At 43.2% G+C, this 21181-nt stretch overlaps 3 protein-coding genes and 1 non-coding gene across 8 annotated transcripts in view; 1 reads left to right on the forward strand and 3 right to left on the reverse strand.

Moving 5' to 3' along the window:
* Positions 1-1611: 1611 nt before the first annotated feature.
* Positions 1612-11285, reverse strand: C1AH12orf66 (chromosome 1A C12orf66 homolog). Of its 2 annotated transcripts, XM_015627359.2 has the most exons (4): positions 11006-11285; positions 8916-8989; positions 8701-8837; positions 1612-4339 (listed from the first exon to the last, which is right to left on the reverse strand). In XM_015627359.2, the coding sequence occupies exons 1-4, from the start codon at positions 11238-11240 to the stop codon at positions 3523-3525; spliced, it is 1263 nt and encodes a 420-aa protein (XP_015482845.1). In that variant the 5' UTR covers positions 11241-11285; the 3' UTR covers positions 1612-3522. The 2 variants fall into 2 exon arrangements, with proteins under 2 accessions (XP_015482845.1, XP_015482844.1); XM_015627358.2 differs by having other exon boundaries at positions 8701-8989.
* Positions 11286-12641: 1356 nt separating this feature from the next.
* On the reverse strand, positions 12642-16202 carry RPL18A (ribosomal protein L18a). Its single transcript, XM_015627360.2, has 5 exons — positions 16082-16202; positions 15520-15699; positions 14822-14951; positions 13207-13316; positions 12642-12791 (listed from the first exon to the last, which is right to left on the reverse strand). The coding sequence occupies exons 1-5, from the start codon at positions 16097-16099 to the stop codon at positions 12699-12701; spliced, it is 531 nt and encodes a 176-aa protein (XP_015482846.1). The 5' UTR covers positions 16100-16202; the 3' UTR covers positions 12642-12698.
* On the reverse strand, positions 14098-14229 carry LOC117244503. Its single transcript, XR_004497714.1, has one exon. It is a non-coding gene; the product is annotated as a small nucleolar RNA SNORA68 (small nucleolar RNA).
* Positions 16203-17003: 801 nt separating the features above from the next.
* The window catches only part of XPOT (exportin for tRNA), a 30598-nt gene continuing 26420 nt past the window's right edge, over positions 17004-21181 (forward strand). For 2 of the 4 annotated variants that reach the window (XR_004497511.1, XR_004497510.1), the window contains exons 1-2: positions 17031-17411; positions 20870-21003. Coding sequence is in view for 1 of the 4 variants with exons in the window: in XM_015627354.3 (XP_015482840.1) it covers positions 20944-21003 (60 nt within the window). In the remaining 3 variants the exon portion in view is untranslated. Of the gene's footprint in view, positions 17412-20869; positions 21004-21181 lie in introns of all 4 variants that reach the window. The other 2 variants (XR_004497512.1, XM_015627354.3) reach the window with 2 other exon arrangements.

The raw sequence follows: 21181 nt of genomic DNA on the forward strand, positions 1-21181 counted from the left end.
ACTAAATTAAATAATCCCCCAGTATCCTCATGAACTCAAGCAAGTGATGAGGTACATGAAATTTGCTGCAAGATAAGCTTCAACACTGCTATTCTAAGCAATCTGAATGGCACTGGGAATATCAAATCTCAGTACCTGATCTAAAAATGTTTAAATATATCTGGAAGCAATAGCTTTCAGTATGCTATCATAAATATCTTTACCTCTTGCATTTATAGCAGACATTTATGCATTACTTTCAAAGTACATTAGCACATTTAATCTTAATTTAATTGGTATAGAGGAAAAGCTGGCAGATGGGGTACCACTCAGTTCAGCAGAAGTCTATTTGTTTTCCAGTTCTTATAATAAAGACACTGATCAATCTCTCTAGTACTGGAGTTAGTAATGTATATATTGTTTTCCAGTTCCTGAGTTTCTGGTCACCTTTACTTACTTCACAGATATGTTCCCCCCACTTTGTTTAATTATGCAGGTTTTCATTTCTGGCCTAGCCACTTTTACATCACAAATACAGAATCTCAGAATGGTTGGGGCTGACAGGGCTCTTGAAGACCATCTACATTCAAGCCCCTGCCATGGCTGGAAACACATTCCACTAGACCAGGATGCTCCAAGCCCCATCCAACCTGGCCAGGGATGGGGCAACCACAACTTCTCTGGACAGTCTGTTCCAATCTCTCATCATGCTGGTAGCAAAGAACTTCTCCCACATATTGAATCTTGCAGTTTGAACCCAACACAGTCTCCCCATTACCTCATTTGCAATTTAAAACATAAACTCTGTAAAACATCAAATAAGAAACTATGCCATGAGTGTTCATGAGGATCTGACAAATCTATAAACATTCATTCCACATGCTCACACTCCCCACACTTTGTTTTTGGTCACAGCATACCTCAACTCTGCAACACTCTTTCATACTGATTGTATGTCACCTCTCTCCAGCTTCATCTGTCTTCATCCAAGCCACTTCCTATGGCCTGAGTTTTCTGCTCCCCATGTTATATTAATTTAATGCTGAGATCTTACAAGGAGAGCCACAGGGACAGGACTCATAGACAGTCCCACAAATTTTGCCAGCACTCAATTCTTTCTACCATTTCCCTGAAAATCTCTCCCATTCCCTCCCTTCACACACCACAAGAGTAATGGTTAAGGCTCCCTTTGGTTCTTCATCAATTGAAATATTCAGAAATTCTTACCCATGAGTTACAAAGCTCTTGTGATTGCTTCCCCAAGATCCTCTGAAGAAAAACCTGCAGCAAATCACCTCTTCCTGCACAGAAACATCACCCAGCATTCCTTCCCTTCTGAGACATCGTTTGCCAATAACAATGACCCGCGTGTGATGTGAACTACCAAGTCTGCTGAACAGTCACCTCCCTTTTCTCTCCCCATAAAAACCACTGGGAACAGCCTCTAGCCATTTCAGCAACTGGTAAAATCTACTGGTCTGCTTCAAAGGGCAGCAGATTTCCCTTCCACCTCTTCCAGCTCCTCCCCTGCAACTCAAAAATGAACATGTCTGTACCACACAGTTTCCTCCTCCAGTTTTCTCTCCCCTTTCCCACAGATACTATGACAGGCAAGTACTGTACAGACAGACAAATTTTGTACAACACTTTATTTACGTTGCTGAAGATTGGGAATGAGTTCTGGCGACAGTTCCTTTTGTGTTACTCAGGCTGAGGAAGTCAAAACTACACGTTATTACAAGGTCACTGTCCCACAGAAGGAAGCACACAAACTCTCTGTAGTACTATCACTTTGTCCTGTTAAAATGCAATTCAAACTGCAAAGAGCAACACTCTTATAAAAACCAGGTGCCCTCCAGCTGCTGGTTTATTTGCAACCCCTGTTATTTTCTAGTGGCAAAGAGCAGACAGCTTTTTCAAGTGGTGCTGCAGTCAGACCAAGACTACAGGTAAAAGGCAGTAGCACAGATATTCAAAACAGGCTACACACAGTTAGAGCAAAGAGCACATTTGGCACAGAGTGGAAAGTCAGAGCTTGTACTTCAAGAACAGAATGCAATTATATGATTGTAAAAAGTCAGCATTTGCAGAGAGGCAAGATAAGTTACCACAACCTTCTGTGGGAGAGGAAGGGAATCATTACAGACACATTCGCAAAAGTATCTTTTATAGTTTGATCTTAACAGAAACCAACATTTTTACTTAAACTCCCTTTTAAAAACAACCTGATGATGTTATTATACATTACAGTGTCAACTAATGGCCTTACTTTACTACACTTGTATACACATCAGTTCTCCTGAACCCCCGTGAAAGTGCGTGCACAACTGCATAGCTAACAGTCAGAAGAATCCTGCAATGTAAGGCTAGAGGCACAGCCAAATGGACCCCTTTATTGTATTTGGAAACCCTGATTTCCAAATTAAAGCACTTTCAGGGTAACTAGAAAACATACTTTTTCCAACCCTGCAGCCTTGGAGTGGTGAAAGAATGAGGTAAACATACTGCATAGGCTATATATTTAAATCCAAATCCCCAAAGTGTTTTGGCTTAATTATGAAATTATTGAAAACTGAACAGAGAGAAAAAATAGTAATAAAAACCTGGAAGCAAATCTAGGCTGACACTAACAGCATATTAGACAAGAAATCATTTAGAAAGGGCATTTTCTACTGGGTTTTTTTGTTTGTTTTTTAAGTTAACCAAACAAAAGCTAACAAACTGAATACAGCCTTGGTGCTTTTTCCATGGAGCTGTTTCTTCTAGAACTGCTCAAATTCAGTTTGTCTGCTTCAGTTAGACTGAGCCAAGACTGGGCCCACACTGTCACAACACTCCAGAGAATACCAGCCCTCCAGGCCATGCTGCAGCTTTTCTTGCCCCAGCCCAAGTCCTGGAGCAATGACCAAAGTTTAAAATACAGGGCCTTTAGAACAGATAACCAGCGCTTAACAGAGTGTCAGAAACCTCAACTGTCATTTTAAACCACTTGGAAACCAAATTATAATTAACAATAGTGACTTTTCTGATTATCATATTTTTATTTAAAATGTGTCTTTGCAGGTTCACTTTTTTTAATATTCCCTTGCATCAGTGTTTAGTTCCCAGAAATCATTCCTGTCAGGCAATGCAGTTTTCTGAAAAGACAGTATCTTCCATCCTCACCACATTTTCAATAAACTCTGTAGAAGACAGTCAATGATCAGACTATGATAAAGTGCATATATTCCTTTCTGATACGGGCAACAAAACTGTGGACTAAAAAAATAAATCATACTCGAAATTGAAAACCACACCAAAAAAACCCCACACCGGCCCTTTACCACCCCACAATTAAGTTGCCCCACTGAGTACTGCCCAAAAATACTTTTCTTCAAGTGTCTGTTAGCTTAAAAAAAAAAAAAAAAAAAGGAACTTAAAACATTTAAAAAAAATGGTTCCTTTTCAATTAGACTGTGAGAATCACAAATTTATGTAACCTTGAAAGCTACAGCTTCCTCAAGGCTGCCATAGCGCCTTGACAACCTTCAAGTAGTTTGTACTTCACCCTTTGGACCCAGGTTTCAAGCTTGCAAAAGCTTTGGAGTTCTTAAGGGAATGTGAAATTTCATTGAGAAAAGAAATAAAATGATAGTCCCTTTCTGACTTCTTGGACTCAAAAATAACTACAATGGTAAAGTGAGGTTCAGGGCGAGTCAGAAAGTAGGTGCTTTGGACTTTGTCATCATAGAAATGTACAACCTTCTCCAAACTGTTGAGGTCAGAGGTTCTGTCAGTCATAATCATGATCACATTGGGCCAGTGCATAACAGGCCTGTCACTGGGCAGAGACACCACTGCAGGATACTGATCCACTCCTTTGGGGGCTTCCCTGTATGAATGGGGATGATGATAACCATGTCCCTGAAAACTCTCTGATCCACGATTGTCAAAAATTAAGGAAACATTGACAGCATCATACTTCCGGATGAAGCTGGAAATTTTCCCAAAGTAATCAGGATTTGTTTTAGCAGTCAAAGTTTTCATTTCAGATGCTGTTGTCTGTCGACTAAGGGCCTCATGAAAGTAAAAACTAAACTTGGCAAGGAGAATGTTCTTGAGCTTCATCAGCCAGAGGAAGAGGTGTGGAGGCTGCACAGCCTTCTGAGACTGCCCTCCAAACAGGTGCTTCTTGGTCTCCCGCTGTTTCTCAAAAATTTGGCCCCAAGTCTGTAGCTTTGTGTGAGCACTGTGCAAGTTGACCAGGGATGGAAGGAATTTCCACTCTGAGATCTGAGCCTGAGCCTTTAAGAGGTGTGCAAGCACATCTACCTCCAGCTGGAAACTGCTTTCAAGAGGACTGAGGATTGGATGATGAAACCTACAAAACATAACATTAGTCAAGACATGAGAACTGCTGTACACAATGGTGAAATAATCAGATAGTATTTGCCAGTTAACAGACAAAAGATCAAACATCAAAGCAGAGCAAAGTGTAAACAAAAAATAATATTCTTAAAGAACAACTCTTTTTACATAATTAGGGTAAATATTTTCATGAACAAACAGCGCTTCACATCTGACAAAAAAAACACCTGTCAGACATTTCTCTATCAAAATAAGGGAGTTATATTTCATCAGTTCAAGAACAATTACAGTTTATCTTAATCCATTAACTACTTTAACACCATTTCTTTTTAAATTCAGGTGATCTTGCTCCAATTTAAAATCTCTGGCAGTAATATATGTCTTGATGGTTCTAGAATAGCAGTAAGACATTAAGTTAAATCAAAGGAATTATGTTATGAATTTATTGTTCGCATAGGGGAGCTATGAGGAAGCCAAGATGAGCTTGACTTCGCTTACTGGAACCATAATTAACTCCTTCTCACTTCTTCTTCCTGATGTTGAGAAAAAATATAGATGCAGTCTACCTCTCTTCCCATGATACTCAAATTATTTGCAAATTTATAACATCATCAATAACATACTTAATTGAAACAGTGAAAAAGTGTAATGTAAAATACATAACTTTAGAAAGAAGTGGCCTTTTCAGTAAATGTGTTCTCTCATTGGCATTTAGGATTCACAGAGGTCTCTAATAAAGAACAATGAACAGTTCAAATACAAGATTTGATGAGGTTTCCGTTTAAGTAAAGACACATTTATCTTCTCACTTCAGAAAAATATCTCGGGTCTTATTATTGGTTTAAAACAAGAAAGTTTATACAGAATTTTTCCAACTTTTAAAACTAAAGCAGTGTCATTATTCCTGTCAGTTCCTAGATCACAACAAATACTATCTGTTTTGGAAATAGTTTGTCCACGACCAAACACTTCATTTTGTTGTAGACCAGAAGAGAGAATGAAAATGTCAGGCTTTTCATTCCCTCTCCACTACTCTTCCTTTGGCCTGTGAGAAATGTCTCTTTTATCACTGATCTGTAAGCATCTCTTTTTTTTTTTTTTTTTTTGAAGCCACAATTTGTATCTTGCAAGGATTTGTTATTAAGATGCAGGTCCAGATTTATTTGAAGAAAATTAAGAATTAAGAATATCATAAACCAGCTGATGCACCACATGGGGCAAACCAGCCTGGCTGGGTGACCAGGCATCTTCTGCACACAGCATATGTCAGCAGCCCTAAGGCTGACCTGTTATAGCAGAGATCCAGTGTTTACTGACCACTTTGGTGGGCTGAGAAGTCCACAGCATATTTACATTGCTTTGAACAAACAAGAGTACAAACACGAGTCAACAAAAAATAATTTCTAACAGTCAAAATTAAATCTCTCCAATGGTTTTGGCATTCACCAGAAAATGTTTTGTTGCTGTGTATTTTAAGAGGGTACAAAAACCATTATACAAGATTATTTGTTGCAGTCCCATCAAATGACACACAGCACCGTGGTTTAAACACATTTGCAGTCAGATCAAGAAAGTTTTCTTCCATAACCCTAAAAAACCTTATTAAGGCAGCACTGCCAAAGTCTCCTGGATTAACATTCTGATGTACAGCTTCCACTTCGACTTTGCTTCACAGCTTTCCTAATGTCTCACTTTGCAGCAGGCTTTGCTAAACTGTTTTAATCAAAAAATACACACCTCAGCTACAGCGGAGAAGCTTGATATGGCTGCCAAGCAAACCGACGAGTTGTGTACTAAGTATAACTGCTGTAATTGAGTTTCATAATAAAGGAACATCCAACTGAGCTCAGTGTCATGTACAACAGACAAGTTTTTACACTATTCCTTAAGCCAGAGTGTTAAAAACTTAAAAGCATATGGGAAATTTGATTTTTTCCTCCTAATCATTCCTGAAAGCAGAGGGATGGTAGTTTTGTTTTGCAGACTGTGAAGAACCCACATTTTCTTTTTATTTCCTTCCAGAGATCACACATTCATGCACATATTACATAATGCTTACTAGATAAAAAAAATTAAACATTTAAAAATCATTACATCAAAATAGGTGTTATATTCATTTTATACTAAGCTTTTAAAGGATCCTGCTTCTGATGCTGCTTTAATTATTTAAGATCTCACTCAAACCAAGAATTAAAAATTTCAGGAGAAATTGCTTCTCCAGATGTATTCTAGAGAAAAATGGAAAGGAAAATGTCGAGTACTGGCCATGCAGAAGTCAGCAGTAAGTAGCAATAAAATAGTAACAAAATAGACTTAAACTGTTCAAGAATTAATGATATTTCAGATACAAACAATACATCATATTAACTGTCAATTCTGCTATTCCTTTACCAGCAACCAGGTATTTCCTCTACGTTATCTGACCAGCTATTTTCACACACAAAGGAAAGAAACCAAGGCCAGAACCTCTCTAGAAAATGCACATCCTGTCCACCCTTAGCACAGCTGGCTGAAATGATGGCACACATCCTCAGCTACCAGTGAGGAATATATTGACAGAGGGAAGAGGCTGGGTAAGGATGACTTTATTTAATCTTTCACCTGTAAAGCAGAAATGCCTTGCAGCCAGTACATATCAACATAACACACCCCAGAAACTGATCTGAGATATAAAGAAAGGAAGGACTAAAGAAATAGATTGTTATACCTACTTTTTTCACAAATATTCTGTACATCACTCGGGAGGAGCACACTGCAGCTACTGAATTAGCTCTGGCAGCATCTTAGATTGCCTCTGTCATAAAGACTGCTTCTTAACCCAAAGCAATATCATCAGTATTTTCCTCCAGGGAGACAGTATTTTTTTTTAATTTTTTTTTTTAAGATGCTATAATGTAGTTATATAATATGTATTATATAAACATATTATATAACATATAATGCCTTAGAAATACAAATGTGTACCTGTGAAATTTATTTAAGTAGCATAGTAAAACCTTTTGTATGCAGGTATAGTCTCCAATCAGTTCATCAAAGTAAGAATTCCAGTTCTCAGTTTTACAGTGCTGCTGATTCAGCACATGCTCAGAACAGATGGCAGTTGTTAGTACAAGAGAAATCAACTTTAAAAAAAAACAAACCCACAAACAAAAAATGCCAACAACAAAAACACCCAAAACATTAAACTTACTTCCATTTATTCCTTAAAGTTCTTAAAAGTTCCTTAAAATTCTTTAAAGTTTACCAAGGAAAATATATCTAAGTTTCAGGTTTTTATTGGACTAACAGCTGATTTTAAGTGATCACAAACCAAGAACTACAAAACATCACTACTAAGATTATACAGACTAGTTCTGATTTTCAAATTGCAGAATTACATAGCAATTTGACAAAGGTATCCCTAAAAAAAATACGTGAATCAGCTGCAGTGCTTCAATTTGGAATATCAGAAAGCAGCACTGAATTATTTTCATTTTTCCTAGATGAACACTATAAAAATCATAAAAAAAAGTAAATACTCTATGAATACTCTCCCCAAAATTCTTCTTAGACACTATTTCACTAACAAGGATTTAAAGAAATTCAACCACATCTGACAGTTAACTCCCTACAATGGCTACCTTTTTGGTTTAAAATGAAGAGACAGAATTCAAGTGTGTTGACAAGCATTCAAAAATTCTCTTTTAAACTGCCATCACTTTCAAGGCACAGAAGCTGGATGTGAAATACCCATCCTACACTCACATAGAAACATCCCAGGATTTTTGTAACAGTAACTATTAAATCTTAACTTCAAGAAACCATATTGACAAGGACCAAGGTCTCAGAGGTGCTCCTCCTACAGGCTCCAAGACCTCTGGAGAAAAGTGGTAACAAAGCACCATAAAGTCCCCCCAGCTAGGCCAGATAGTTATGGTGTACCTTTTAGATCTAAGCAGACATATATATTCTAGCCTAAAAAATAAGATCATCACACAAGTATTTGCTTTATTTACATCACCTTTACTGAAGTCCACATGAAATTACGGCTTGTTTCCTCTCCCCTGCCAAAGAAAAAGTTCAAGAAGCCTTGCATCTTATAAAAGGAAAATCACTCTTCCTCTCTCCTGAAAATGAACATGCTGAGCATTAAGGCATAGGGAGGAAGGCTCCTAGTACACCATGAGCAGACTCTCTTTGTTATTTTTCTTCTTTTGAAGAAACTTCATGCATCTCATGCTGCTGGCCAACACAGACTTCACACATGAATTCGTGAAGAGACTGTGCTGTTCAGCAGTCAAAGGACAGCCAAGTCTTTAGGTTTGCTTTGAACTCCAGCATCAGGTATTACAGATCACATATCTGAGTATGTACTGCCAGCAAAGAAGCACTGACCTTGAACTGTATTTCTTTAAGATGGATTCCAAAATGTTTACCAGTTCCTCAGAGTTAATGAACTTTTGGGTGCTGAGCGTGTACATTTTTTCATAGAAGTCAGCAATTTCCATCCGAGCCTGAACAAAAAAACAGAGCTGTTCAGACAGGTGAGAAAGCAGCTCTTCCAAGTGAGGAGCTGTTCCTCCTAGTGCATTGTGACCCGTCGCCACCACCTTCTTCAGCTCATTATGCAGAGATGTGTAGATGGTTCGGATGGAGTCCTTTCGGCTGAAGAATGACTGACCACCTGTTCAGATAAATATGGAGGTATTACCAAAATCCAGGGATAGCAAAGATAGCAACACTGTCTAAAATTCTTGTAATTATATATCTAGTTATTTCTAAGTATTGTTTAATTACAGTACTAGTTTTAACAAAGAAACAAAATTCAGTGTTTTATTCTGCAAGTTACTGAATTACAGAGCATATGCTCTGAAGCACTTTATGTAATTACATGCAAGCAACACTTGTCCCACTTCATGTCTCAGCAGCCAATGGCTGCTGCAAAACAAAAACTCCTTCAGGGCTGCCTCAGTCATGCCTGACCTTTAAGAAACCCAGGTTCAGTTAAATTTGCTACTATGACACATGACCTGGAAATACTGTTATCTATGGAAGTCAGAAGAATTAAGTCATCGTGACTTGACGGATCAAATTTTAATAGCCTTCACTCCTATTAATAACTCTAGACATTTTCCAGAGAATACCCTTAACAACCCTTCCTCAGTCATGAAGCACTCAAATTCAGTAAGCACCCTTTAAATGGGAACCATGTGACATCTGTGTGTACAAATCAAATGTTTCTAGTCCCTATACAATCTCAGTATAAGCCAGAATTCAAAGGGGAAAAAAATCACACTTTATCCCAGTGAGACCACAGTGCAGGTTAATTCATAACTAAAACTTGGAGGGTGAGAGGGAGAAGAAGTCATCTGTGCTCCTTTCTACCTGCTCAACGCTATGAGGAACTTAAAAAAGAAAAGACAGGAGTAAAGAGTCAAAGTGAAAAATATTTAACTTTGACATTATGAAAAGACTGTACAAATGTACTAGCTTTATTTCATAGTTCCTATTTACAGAAAACCTAATGTGCCATTCTGGCAGTCAACAGTTGCAGAAGAGCAAAGACCACAGAACTGAGTCTGAATCTTTTAAAGATTCCAAATTTAGGTGCAACTTTGCTTGTTTTGTAATGCTGGATAGTTCTTTCCACATTCCTTTTACATATAATGTTCCAAAATGACCATTGACATTTGAGGTAGAAAGGTAGAGAACTGGCTATCATAGTGAAACAGCTCCCACTGTAACATGTAAGTAGTGCCCCAGACATAGGCAGGAGGAAGAATCATCTACTGCAGTTGTTCATGAATAATAAACAAAACTTTGTCCCTTCTGTTGTCACCTTTATCCTTTCTACAAGCACCAAATTCACTCTTTAAAGTCAGCCTTACAGATAGAGTTTTGGCTGTAAAGATCTTCTTACAAATAGTTCCAAGTCACCACTTAAATAACAAAGAAAGGCAAATTTTCTCCATGGTTTAGCGTGCTATACATCAGACTCATATCCTTTGATCCATTTTCCATACCCATCTGCAGTTCAAAAAGAAAATAAGCAGCTTTGCCCACAGGGTAGCATCATGAAAGCTCATCCTGTGCCACACTGACATTTTTCTGTTTGTGTACTGACAAAACATGAAGCAGCTGAGATCGTTCATGGCCGAAGTTCCCTGAGATCCTGCAGTACATGCATGGGTAACAACTCCTAGGATGCTATATCCATCCCCGAGTACTTACACATATACACTTCTAAGACAAGGTGAAAAAGCTTTAACGCTTTGGTCACCCCAGTAAGCTCATCTCTGCCTGTATCTCAGCCAGAGCATCTCAACACCGAAAACCTCAGCTCTTGGGAAGGGCGGGTAGGTACCCTACCGGCCAGTGAAGAGATGCATCGACTGGCACAACAGCCAGTGTGCCACCTGCACGGGACCTGTCCTCTCCTTCACTCATCAAGGGCAGCACAAGCGGCACAGCCGATTTCTCAGCGGGCGCACGGACACTCGCTAAGCCAGCCCTTGTCTTTCAGACACGCACGGAGCCGCCGGGCCAGGGCCCCGGGGCCCCCGGGTGCGCGGCCCTGAGCGAACAGCGGCTGCCGGGCGAGCTCCCAGCCCCGCACCCGCGGAGCCCAGCGCGGGGCAGGCCCCCGGGCTGAGACGGGCACGGCCTGGGAGAGCCGGTCCCTCCCTCCCCGGAGCGGTACCTAGCTTCTGTCCCAGGAAGGTCATGCTGTGATAGGCCTTCTCGGCCGCCGCCAGGTGCGCCAGCCCGGCCAACAGCGCCAGCCAGCTGGACCCCGCGCTCTTGTTGGCCTCCCGCTCCTTCTCCACATTGTCCTTGGCCTTGTCGTAGGAGAAGATGCCCAGGTGGGAGAAGAAGGTCTCTAGCACGGCCTGCTCCACCGGCACCGGCGCTCCCAGCGGGATCGACTCCCCCATCCCGCCCGGCGCCTCCGCAGCGGCCGCGACTTCCGGGTCCGGCGCCCGCCCGCCCGCGCGAGAGAACACGTGACCGGCGGGGCGGGGAGCGGCCGGCTCGGGGTCACGTGACGGGCCCGGGCTCGCGCTGCCGGCGGGCGGGGCAGCGGAAGCGCCCGGGAGCGGCGGGCCCGGGTCCGCCGGCCTGCCATTCATGCTGTCAGCGTAAAGCCAGACCCACTTTCCTGCTAAATTGATCTCTCAGTGTAAAACATCTAAACATCAAGGTCTTTATGAGGCCCTTATTCCCACCTCTTTGACTCCCACAGGACCCTCCAGGTAATTTGGAGGGTAGTTAGTCCCTCCCTCCTTCCCTTACCACTGGGGAGACTGGATTGCCCACATTAATCCCATTTTCTTCAGTTCACGTTTCAGACAGAAGAGCTGCCCGAACCGATTCTCCGTGCAGGCGATGACTGAGCCAAGGGCCCAGGCCACACTGACTGGTCCCAGTTCCACAGAACAACTACCTGCCCCTGCACCGACAGACACCTCTCCAGACTGACGGGCAGCTCTCCAGCTAACCCAGAAAGGATACACTCCGTTTCCTCTCTGCACAGTATTTTCCTGCACTCTAACAGCACCTGTAGCTGTTTTTAAGCTGACAACTGGACAAAACACAGCATCAGCTCTCTTCACCGATGTGACCCATGTACTAATTTATGTAGCTGACTGCCTCTTCAGGAAACATCACTGAAAATGGGCACCAGATGCAAGCACCACCTTTAGGTTTGAAACAGCCTTTTAAATAAACCTCAACTGCACAGTGTCTGCAAGCTTCTTACTGTAAACGAAGTGGCCTAAGGATTTGGGCTTGGATATAAAAATTGTCATGATTTTCATTCCTTGACCTAATAAAAGTATACATCTGCCAAGCCCTTCATCACTTTTCTAGGCACAGGCACCTCTGTACACATCCTTGAGCTTGTTCAGAGTAGTGTGTAACATTCGCGAAAATGTTCCGGTTAGAACTAAAATTTTGACTTCAAATGCTTAACACATTTGAAGTGACTTAACTGAAGTTATGAGGACTTTCTTTTTACAACTGACAAGTCTGAGTTCTGCATACACCAGAAGCTGCCTTCTTCCTGAACTCAACTGTTCACTTAATATGCCCAAGGGACAAAACCGATGTAGGATTTTACAGCTGCTCGACAACAGACTTCTCTGACCTGGGAAATTGGCTATTAAAATTTCACTTATTGATGTGATATTTCAGTAATTTAAGTCAGCACCTGAAACACTCACCTGTTAAGGCAATCACAGCTGTGAATAGTAGGCTGCCAATGGTTTACAGAAAATTAAAGAGTAGGAAGGAGGACCCCTAGAAAACCAGAAGAGTCTCCAAAAGACAACTGGAAGTGAAAGGTTCCAACAAGACCTTTATTGCAACACGGAGTTGACAACATGTTTTTGTATTTAATAGAAAGTATTTGGTCTCTTGGTGGTGAAACGTGGTTTGTGCTGGCGACGTAGAACTCTGTGCGGCAGCGGGAACTTGATTTTAGAATCCTGCAAGAAAAATATTTCTATGTTAATTGAGGTATCAGATGAACACCACAAAATAGTTTGGAATAAATAGCCAAGCTGTACTGAGTGACTAACTTATGCTTAGAAAAATAGTCCATCCACAAATTAAGATATACTTTACAGGACTTAACAAATTACTTAATTTTGCATTCTTTATTTTTCAAAATAATGCTAGTCAGAGGCATGTTTTCTGCACCATAACATGTATTTGTTTTATTGTGACTTTCTTCCAAATATCTGCAGCAGTAGAAATTTTGATAATATAGTATCATATACCATAATCATGAACACATGCACCCACGTTTGGTTCCTGCCCTTTTTTTGGCTGCAAAGCAAACCTGTACCATTCAGGAGAGATCCCCTCATCCAGCAGCCACTGCAGGGTTGGCTCACTTACATGGAACTGCTTGACTGCTGGTCTGCGGCACTTGCTGGCAGCAATTTCCTCAACCTTCATGATCTGGATAGAGTGAGCACGGGCACGATGACGGGCTCCCATATCACGGTCTAGAACAACACAACTCATTAAAAATAAATGACATTTTCAGTTCAAGAATCTTATAGCCTTTTCTTCAAGAAATGTTCATAGTGCTATCTACAACTTTTAAAATTACTCATCAGCTGTAATTAAAATCGCTGTTTCTATTATGTAAAGTGATGGCACAAATCACAAAACCAACAAGCAGCAGCAAATTCTTCCTGCAAGTTCTAAGTATGCTCCTCAACAGGAAGAGCCATCTTAGTCTTCTTGTCCAATTTCAAGAAAGTACAGATGGACACAAGTAATGTAGCTCGGACTACTTACTCTCTTGCAAGAGAAAAAAAACAAACCTGTGATTTAGAATCAACACTCAAATATGATCACTGGAAAGACACATGAACTTCAAAACACCTTCCCTTCCAAAAGAAAGGTGCAAGTAAAAGTAGGATCTGAGGATTACTTTTTATTGAAACTGATCAGCAATAGAACCACAAATTGATGTTCATCCCACACAATCAGGCTTTCTGGACAGAAGGAAGCATCTGTACTTAGGCTACCTGAAAAAGCCTCTATTCAGCAGTGCCAATCACAATCACAAGTTCAAATCACACCCACAGCTAGTTACATGAGGCATGCCTGTTGAAATACTACTGTGTTTCCCATGAAAATACAACACACCTATTAAAAACTTACCTGACACAACTATTCTTGAACATAAAAGTACCAGTCATTGTATCATGAAAAATAAGGTTCCCGGGTCTCTTAAGCAATCCTTCAGTATGTTCATTAACAGGGATTATTGTACATTAATGTAGAACCTTCAATTTCACTTTCAACAGCACTTCAGCTTTTGAAAGGCGACAAGATACCTTTAATATTTGCACACATGACAAGAATATCATTATTAAGAACAATATTCTTTGGGTTTTTATGTGCAATCTGTAGTGCTTATAGCACTTTGGAGAAAAGTATCAACAGTTCAAGTACTTCACAAAACAGACTGAAACCAGAACAACCATTAATTCTCCCTGAAATGAGGTGATGAGATCTTGGAATAACAATATGGGTATTCTTCCTGTGATTTTTTTTTTTCTTTACTTGCTCAATAAAGGACAGATGCCAGTATATTCTGTATGATCTCTGAAATATTCTCTTTACAAGACTTGGAAAGATATATTCAATTATCTTAAAACAGCACAGTGCAGGAAATGCATACAGCAACTGCAAAGTCATTGAATTCTCAGTTTGTATATCAAAACTCATTACTAGAATTGTAGAAGGACACATCAAAAAGAAGTGGAACTATTTTCCAGTCAGAGAAACTGTGTAAAGAGAGGTAACAAGTCAGATACCACATGCATAACAGAGAAACATCTACAGAGTATCTGGCAACCCCCTCCTTTAATTTTCCAGTCTTTCAGTTATTTTACCATGGATTAAGTCAGCATGCTTTATGCCCAGTTTGAGAATTAATATTCTTCTTGTATACTGATCCTACTATTTTACACCTCAAATGGTTGCATATACTTACAGCACTGAGTGACAGCACCCGCAGTGGTCAAATCTCTGTACTCCCTGTACATGTTGTGGGTTCCACTACGAGAATCATAGCGCAACCAAATACCAAAATTTTTTACCCGCAGAGGGGACTTCTCATACACCTGGAATTACACAAGAACATGGAAGTGGTTAGACATGATGTACTACCACCATCTTACAATTTTAAGAATAAATATTTCACTGCTCTAACAAAATTAATGTTTTAAGTCTTACCATCAAAAAACAAGTCTTTGCTCTCTTTTCCCTTACCAACATAGCTAGATTTATGTCTTGGTGTTTCAGAGGACTAAGGAAAATACAAGATTTAAGCTCAAGAGAGAGTTTTTGAAATACCAAGGTAGAAGAGTGTAAGCATAGAAACACCCACTTTCCCAGGGTTATGAATGTCTAAATGCATCTTAAAAGGCATATTGCACTATGCACCAAGTCTAAGAATGAGAGAGCCACACATAGCTCATAATTTTGAATCAGTAAATAAATTTCTATTTATTTTACAGGACATATACCACTACTTCCAAAAACTAAACTTTTCACTCCTTTACATATCAACTTAAAGACGAATGGATTTCAACTTCACACCCATAACTACGATTCCCGTAAAATCCTTCCACATACGCCTGCTGGAATTCCTTAAGAAATTCCCACGTTTTTAGGTTTTTAATCCTTCACCTGGCCACAGTACACAATCTCTCCAGAAGACTTCTTCATCTTCTTCAGCTGAGAAACGAAGTACCAGAATCGGGACTTGGCGACGACATGGTTCGGAGCGAAGATGCGCATACGGTACAGAGGCGGGGTCGTGCATTTCGGCGTGGGCAGGCAGCGCCCCACCACCTTGTACTCCCGCAGCTGTAGGGACATGAAAAGCAGGCGGCCCACAGTGAGTGAGCCGCGGAGCCACTCCCGCGCCCGCACCGCGCCGAATCCGCGGCTCCTCAAAGGAGCAACGCGACGAGAGGAGCTCAATCCAGAAGCGGAGAGAGCCCCTTCCACCGGACGGGTTCATCTCCCCGCGGATCTCCCCACGGTGCCGCCCGCTGATCTGGGCCCGCACCTGGCGGGAGCGGCGCCGCCGCCATGTTGGCCGCTCGCCTCACGGGCCGGGAGGCGCCGTTCGGACACGCACAGGCCACTTTCGAGCGCTACAACCCGCCACTGACGCCCTCCTGACGGCCACCTCGGCCGCACTCCCGGCCCCACCTGCGCCCGCCGGGCCCCGGCCCGTACTCACGGTGCCCGACGCCTTCATGGCGCTCCTCCACCGCGGCCCGCAGGAAAGGAAAGGGACGGCCGCGTGCGCCGCCGCCTGACGTCAGTCACCCAGCCCCGCCCCCGGCGGCCCGCGCGGCGATTGGCTGAGAACGGAGCGCGATTGGAGCACGCAGCTGTCAGTCTCCGCGCGCGGCCCTGGCTTCCGGGCTGGCGGCGCCGCGTGGTCCGGCCCGACCGGCTCCGTTCTGCCCCGTGCCCTGCAGGCAGCCGCGCTCCGGCCCTCTATTCCCATCACCGAGGCCATGGGCCTGCTTGGTCCCGATACAAAGAGACCTGTCTGTGCGTGACTCCGTCTCCCGCCTGCCCTGCTGGCGTCGGGGCGAAGGACGTGGCAGGAAGGCTCCAGGCGGGGGCACCGCAATCCCGCCGGGGCGGCAGCCGGGAGCGGAGATCTATCATGGGAACCTCTGTCGCTCTTCGTCCTTTGTGAGAGCGAGGTCACTGGCTACCGCCCCTGGGGTTCGCTCCCACGCACTCAGTTCCATGGGAGGCCTCTCTTTTGCAGCTGGTCCCGCCGGCTGCTCGTTCCCCCATGCACCGTGAGCGGACAGCGGCTATCCAGGCAGCACAAGCAACTCTTGAGCTCTGGGCGCCTCACGCCTTTTGAGAGCTGCGCTGCCGCAGTCACTGGATAAAAGCGGGTTTTGCCTTGAAAGATACTGTAACAGCCGCGCGGCTGGGACGGGTTTGTAATGTAGTTGCTGGGGTTTACGTCGGTTTTAAGTCTGGCCCGGCGGCCACGCGGGCGTGTGGTGACGCCAACCCCCGCAGACGGCGCTGCGTTGCAGAGCCCTGTGCGCAGGAGCCCAGTGCCACATGTGCAGACACAGCTGGATCACTCCTCACGGACGAGCCCACGCCGGCCCAAGCCCTGCCCTGTGCGCGTTCCCAAGCAGGTCGTTCCGGCCGCTACTGCGGAGCTCGCACCGGCGGCCCAGCCCCGCCCAGCCGCCACTGACACAGCACCATTTCCAGACATTGGAGGCAGTTCGGGGGTGGGCCGGGACTGCTCTAGTTTATTCCGCCGGTGCGATCGGTTTTACAGCGGTGCTGGCGGTACTGAGCGAGGGCAGGACTACGGCTCCCAGGCCGCCCCGCGGCCGGGGCACATTCCGGCGTGCCCCGCGGCCGGCCGGCTTGGTGAAGAGGGGCGGTCCTGCTTCTCTCCTCCTCCTCCCGCCGCCAGCCGAGGCGGCGCGGCCCGGCCCGCTCCGCTCCCTGTGCTCGTGGCGGCTGCGGAGCCGTGGGGGTGGGCGGGAGCCGGCGGCGATGGAGCACTGACCGGGAAGGTACGGGTGGGGGGGAGCGGGCAGGACGCGACACGCGGAGCGGGTGACTCAGCCTGGGGGGGAAGGGGCAATGTGGGATGAGCTGGCGGCGCCTGCGGGCTCCCGCAAGTCCCCCGGCCGGTTCCCTCAGCCCGGGGCCGCCTCCCCAGCAGCCGAGAGGCTCCGGGGAAGGGGGGGAGGCTCCGCCGCGTCCGCCTGGCCCCGCTGCTGGGGAACAGCGGGGGCTGCAGCTGGCCGGGCCCTGCCGGTCCCGCCCTGCGGGTGCCACGAAAAATATCTGTGTTCTTCTCTGCTGATACACGCTGTAATCTGCGGTGCGCTTCTGCTCGCGGGAGCTGCCGCATCGGTGGCTGTCCATCCGCTATGGTTCCGGTGGGGGAAGGAAGAAATCGTAGGACGGCAGCATGAGGGGAGGGAGGGACCTCCCCGCACCTCCATATTCCGCTGGTGGCGGCGTGGTGGGAGCGGTGGTTCCCCGCCGTGGGTGCTGGGGCTGGGTCACTCCCGGCAGCCCGGGACGGCGCTGGGGAGGTTTAAGGACGAGCGGACGGCTGTGCCGCGGAGCTGGGCGCGGGGGGCTGTGAATTCCCGAGCGGAGCAGTGCGGGCTCGTCCCAGCAACGGGAGACCGGGCTCTGACCGAGTCTGGGGCGGGGGCAAGGAGGCCTTGCTCCTTACTGGGAATTCCTGCCAGTAAAATTGTGCCTGAAACTAAGACCTAACGTCACTTCTAGAAAGAAAAACTTTTCTAGTCCAGTTGAAAAGTTGTGGAAGTAGCAGTAGTTACACAGCTGTTGGCTTTAACCGCGTGTTAGGTCAGTGTAAAGGGTCTACAGGCCAAAGAGGCTGTAAATGTGCCCAAGGTTTGCAGCAAGCAAAACCACAAAACAAACCGTAAAAGATGAATTTTAATGTCTTTGTTTTATTAGAGAGAAAACTTGAGGAAATTCAAATGAGGCACACCATTGGCTCCCCCTGTGTTATCACATCTTAAAATGACTGCTGAACATGAAGCTTTTTATAATTGCTGATTGTTCCCGTGCTTAGCATCTGTAGTTAAAATGCTTTGAATGCTTTCATTATTGGGGTATATCTGGATCGAAGTTGCACGCTTGACCACGTTTGTATTGTTAATTGATCAGTCTTCTCCAGTTAAAGTGGGTTGACTTTTTTTTTTCTCCTTCTTTCCACTATGAAAACAACCATTACTATTAAATGCATTTTTAAGTATTTAGTAGGGGAAAGAGAGTAAATTATTTTGATGAGACATACTTGTATGACTTCACTGGTAAGGAACTGCGTCCTTCTAAATGCTGTATGATGAGTTTGCCACCTGACATGGTGTACTGCTTAACAAAAAATAATCTCTAAGTAAATAAGGCAATGCTTTCTGCACGGCTGCATATTAACTATTAATGCTATCAATTGTTTTTATAAATCAGCCTTGCTTTAATGACATACTTGATGCTACAGCTAAGTGCATTTTGCAGTGGGTTTTGTGAATTATTAGTACTATTAAAAACCGCTGCTTAGTTTTGCTTTTGAAGTGTAACTGGCTGGTTAAATAGATTTGTGGTAGAAAAATTATCTGCTTAAGTTAAACCATGAGACATGAAAAGCTATTTTATTTGTATTCTTAAGAGGTTCATTCGAATATTTGATGTCATTGATTGTCTTTTAGAGTTGTCTAGTCAAGATGAAACTGAGAAAAGGCTATATGATAGAAACTGAAATTTTAAATACACTCATGAGGCATTTAGAAAATTAGTAGAATTGATTTGCATTGCTGTTGGCAATAGCAAGTGAAAAGAATACGTTTGAGTTGTGTTATTTTTATTAGCAAAATTTGTCACCCAGGTATAAATCACCTGCCCAGAAAATAGTAATGTACTGATATCAGCAGGTAAATATGCAAAAAAAATACCTCTGTATATTAAATAGTTGAGTAACTCCGGACCAGACCCTAATCAAAAGATGCAATTAAGTTTTTTTTTTTTTTTTTTTCGTTTTCCCTGAAGCATTTTACCTTTTTTTAATCTGGCTCTTCTGGATGTTGATTATGGGGAAAGCAGATTGGGGGCTGGGAATGCAGAGGGAGAAGGCTCAGCACAGCAAGTGTAATCCCTGAAGATTCTGCCCCTGAGGGGGATCACTGTGACTAAGGCAGTCTGTGAGGCTTCTTTTGCCAGGAGTCATCACTTTGTTCCAGACTTTCTGGTTTCCATACTGCCAAAACCTGCAATTTTTTTTTTTTGTATGAACTCAATTTTACTTATTAAATTGCTTTTCATTATGCACTTTGGCACAGTGTATTCTGTCTTGCCTTTTCTACAAAAGTCTGTTACCACGTTAAATGTTGAGCTCTCCTTTTCAGTTCTGCTTGCTGTTGCTTGTCACCGCGCCACTTTTCTTCCCGTGGGGGAGGGCGAACAGTAGAGTGTGCAGGAGACACAATACTAAGAAATTAGAAGTTCTACCTATGGTTATGTAGGCAGCTTCAAACCACAGCTCCTTTGTAATTTCATCTCTTCCTCTTGTCTCTTCCTTTCCCCTACCTCCTACATACTTATGTAACAAGGCCTGATTTTTGGGCCTAATTAACTATGTTACCATGGGGGGGAGGTGGGGAGAGGGGCAGAGATCTGAACGATAGATGGATTTTTGTCCTCGCTTGTTATTTAACAGCATCCTAGTATTTGACAGGGAAGTTTTATTTTTTTTTAATTCTCTGTGTTTTACTAGAGCATTGCAGAACAGCCTATAGAGGCAAGCCATTTTTAGAACATTTGTCTGGCTCACTTGTTAATTTTACACTGAATTTTCTAAATAAAAATCATTGCTAGTAAATCAGCACCCATCAGTAGGAACAGAAAACTTTTGTTAACAACTCAGTGTGGTGTATTTTGTGGTTAACTTCTAAGACACTTGTATATGCTTGCTATAGAAGAAGGACCCCCAATGACTTTGCCCCTACAATGGGAAATACTTCATAAGTTGGTGTATGAAGCATCTTATCTATATTGGAGTTGAGTAGAGATTCTTTTTTTTTTTTCCATTTTTTTTTTTGTAGTGAAGTTTGTGGTGGGGAAAAAAAACAGCCATCTTTCATTTAAAGAGTAGATTTATGCCTATGTCATATCTTGGTGAAACTTCTGCATGCTTGAAATTTGAATTTTAGCCTTTCAGCTGAATACTATACATAATGACATCTTTCTGCTAACTAATTTCTCTTTTCAAGAGAACTGAAGTATATGGAGGCTTTAAAGTTTCCTTATTCAGTATGAAATACAGTACAGTGAAAAGTTGATTAAAGGACTTAGAATTCTGGTATCTGTATTGGAAGTGTGTGCATTCATGGAGTACATTATTTGAGGTTTGAGGGACAACTTTTGTCATTGTTGCTGTCCTGGTTTTAATTTTTCTTATTCTGCTGAGCAAATAAAATTTCTCTATTTGCAGATGATCGTATTTTCCCCTCTAGAAGAAGTGGGCAAAGCAGTTAGGAACAGGAAACAACGAATATAGCAGTAGAGATGGATGAACAAGCCCTTTTAGGGCTCAACCCAAATGCTGATGCAGACTTCAGACAAAGAGTATGTGATTAATTTCCTCTTCTCTCTAATAGCTAGAGGTAGTATTGCAGTGCAAAAATCCCATGTTTTCTTGGGCTGGGAGAGTTTGTTGAGTTTGTTTTGTGAGCCAATGCATAAGGTTTGTGGTGGCAAGTACAAAACAAAGTCATGTTGCAAACATGCATGTTGCATGTATTAT

The sequence above is a fragment of the Parus major genome, chromosome 1A, assembly GCF_001522545.3.
Source record: "Parus major isolate Abel chromosome 1A, Parus_major1.1, whole genome shotgun sequence".
Classification (NCBI taxonomy): domain Eukaryota; kingdom Metazoa; phylum Chordata; class Aves; order Passeriformes; family Paridae; genus Parus; species Parus major.

Bases quoted from the DNA above. Each gene is read 5' to 3' on its own strand.
- C1AH12orf66 (XM_015627358.2), bottom strand. From the start codon at position 11,240: ATGGGGGAGTCGATCCCGCTGGGAGCGCCGGTGCCGGTGGAGCAGGCC. The intron at 8,990-11,005 runs GTACCGCTCCGG...TTATCTGAACAG, and splicing joins CTTCCTGGGACAGAAGCTAG to GTGGTCAGTCATTCTTCAGC. The intron at 4,340-8,700 runs GTCAGTGCTTCT...TATGTTTTGTAG, and splicing joins TTAAAGAAATACAGTTCAAG to GTTTCATCATCCAATCCTCA.
- RPL18A (XM_015627360.2), bottom strand. The intron at 14,952-15,519 runs GTGAAGGATTAA...GTGTAATTCCAG, and splicing joins AGATTGTGTACTGTGGCCAG to GTGTATGAGAAGTCCCCTCT. The intron at 13,317-14,821 runs GTAAGTATATGC...GTGTTGTTCTAG, and splicing joins GGGTGCTGTCACTCAGTGCT to ACCGTGATATGGGAGCCCGT.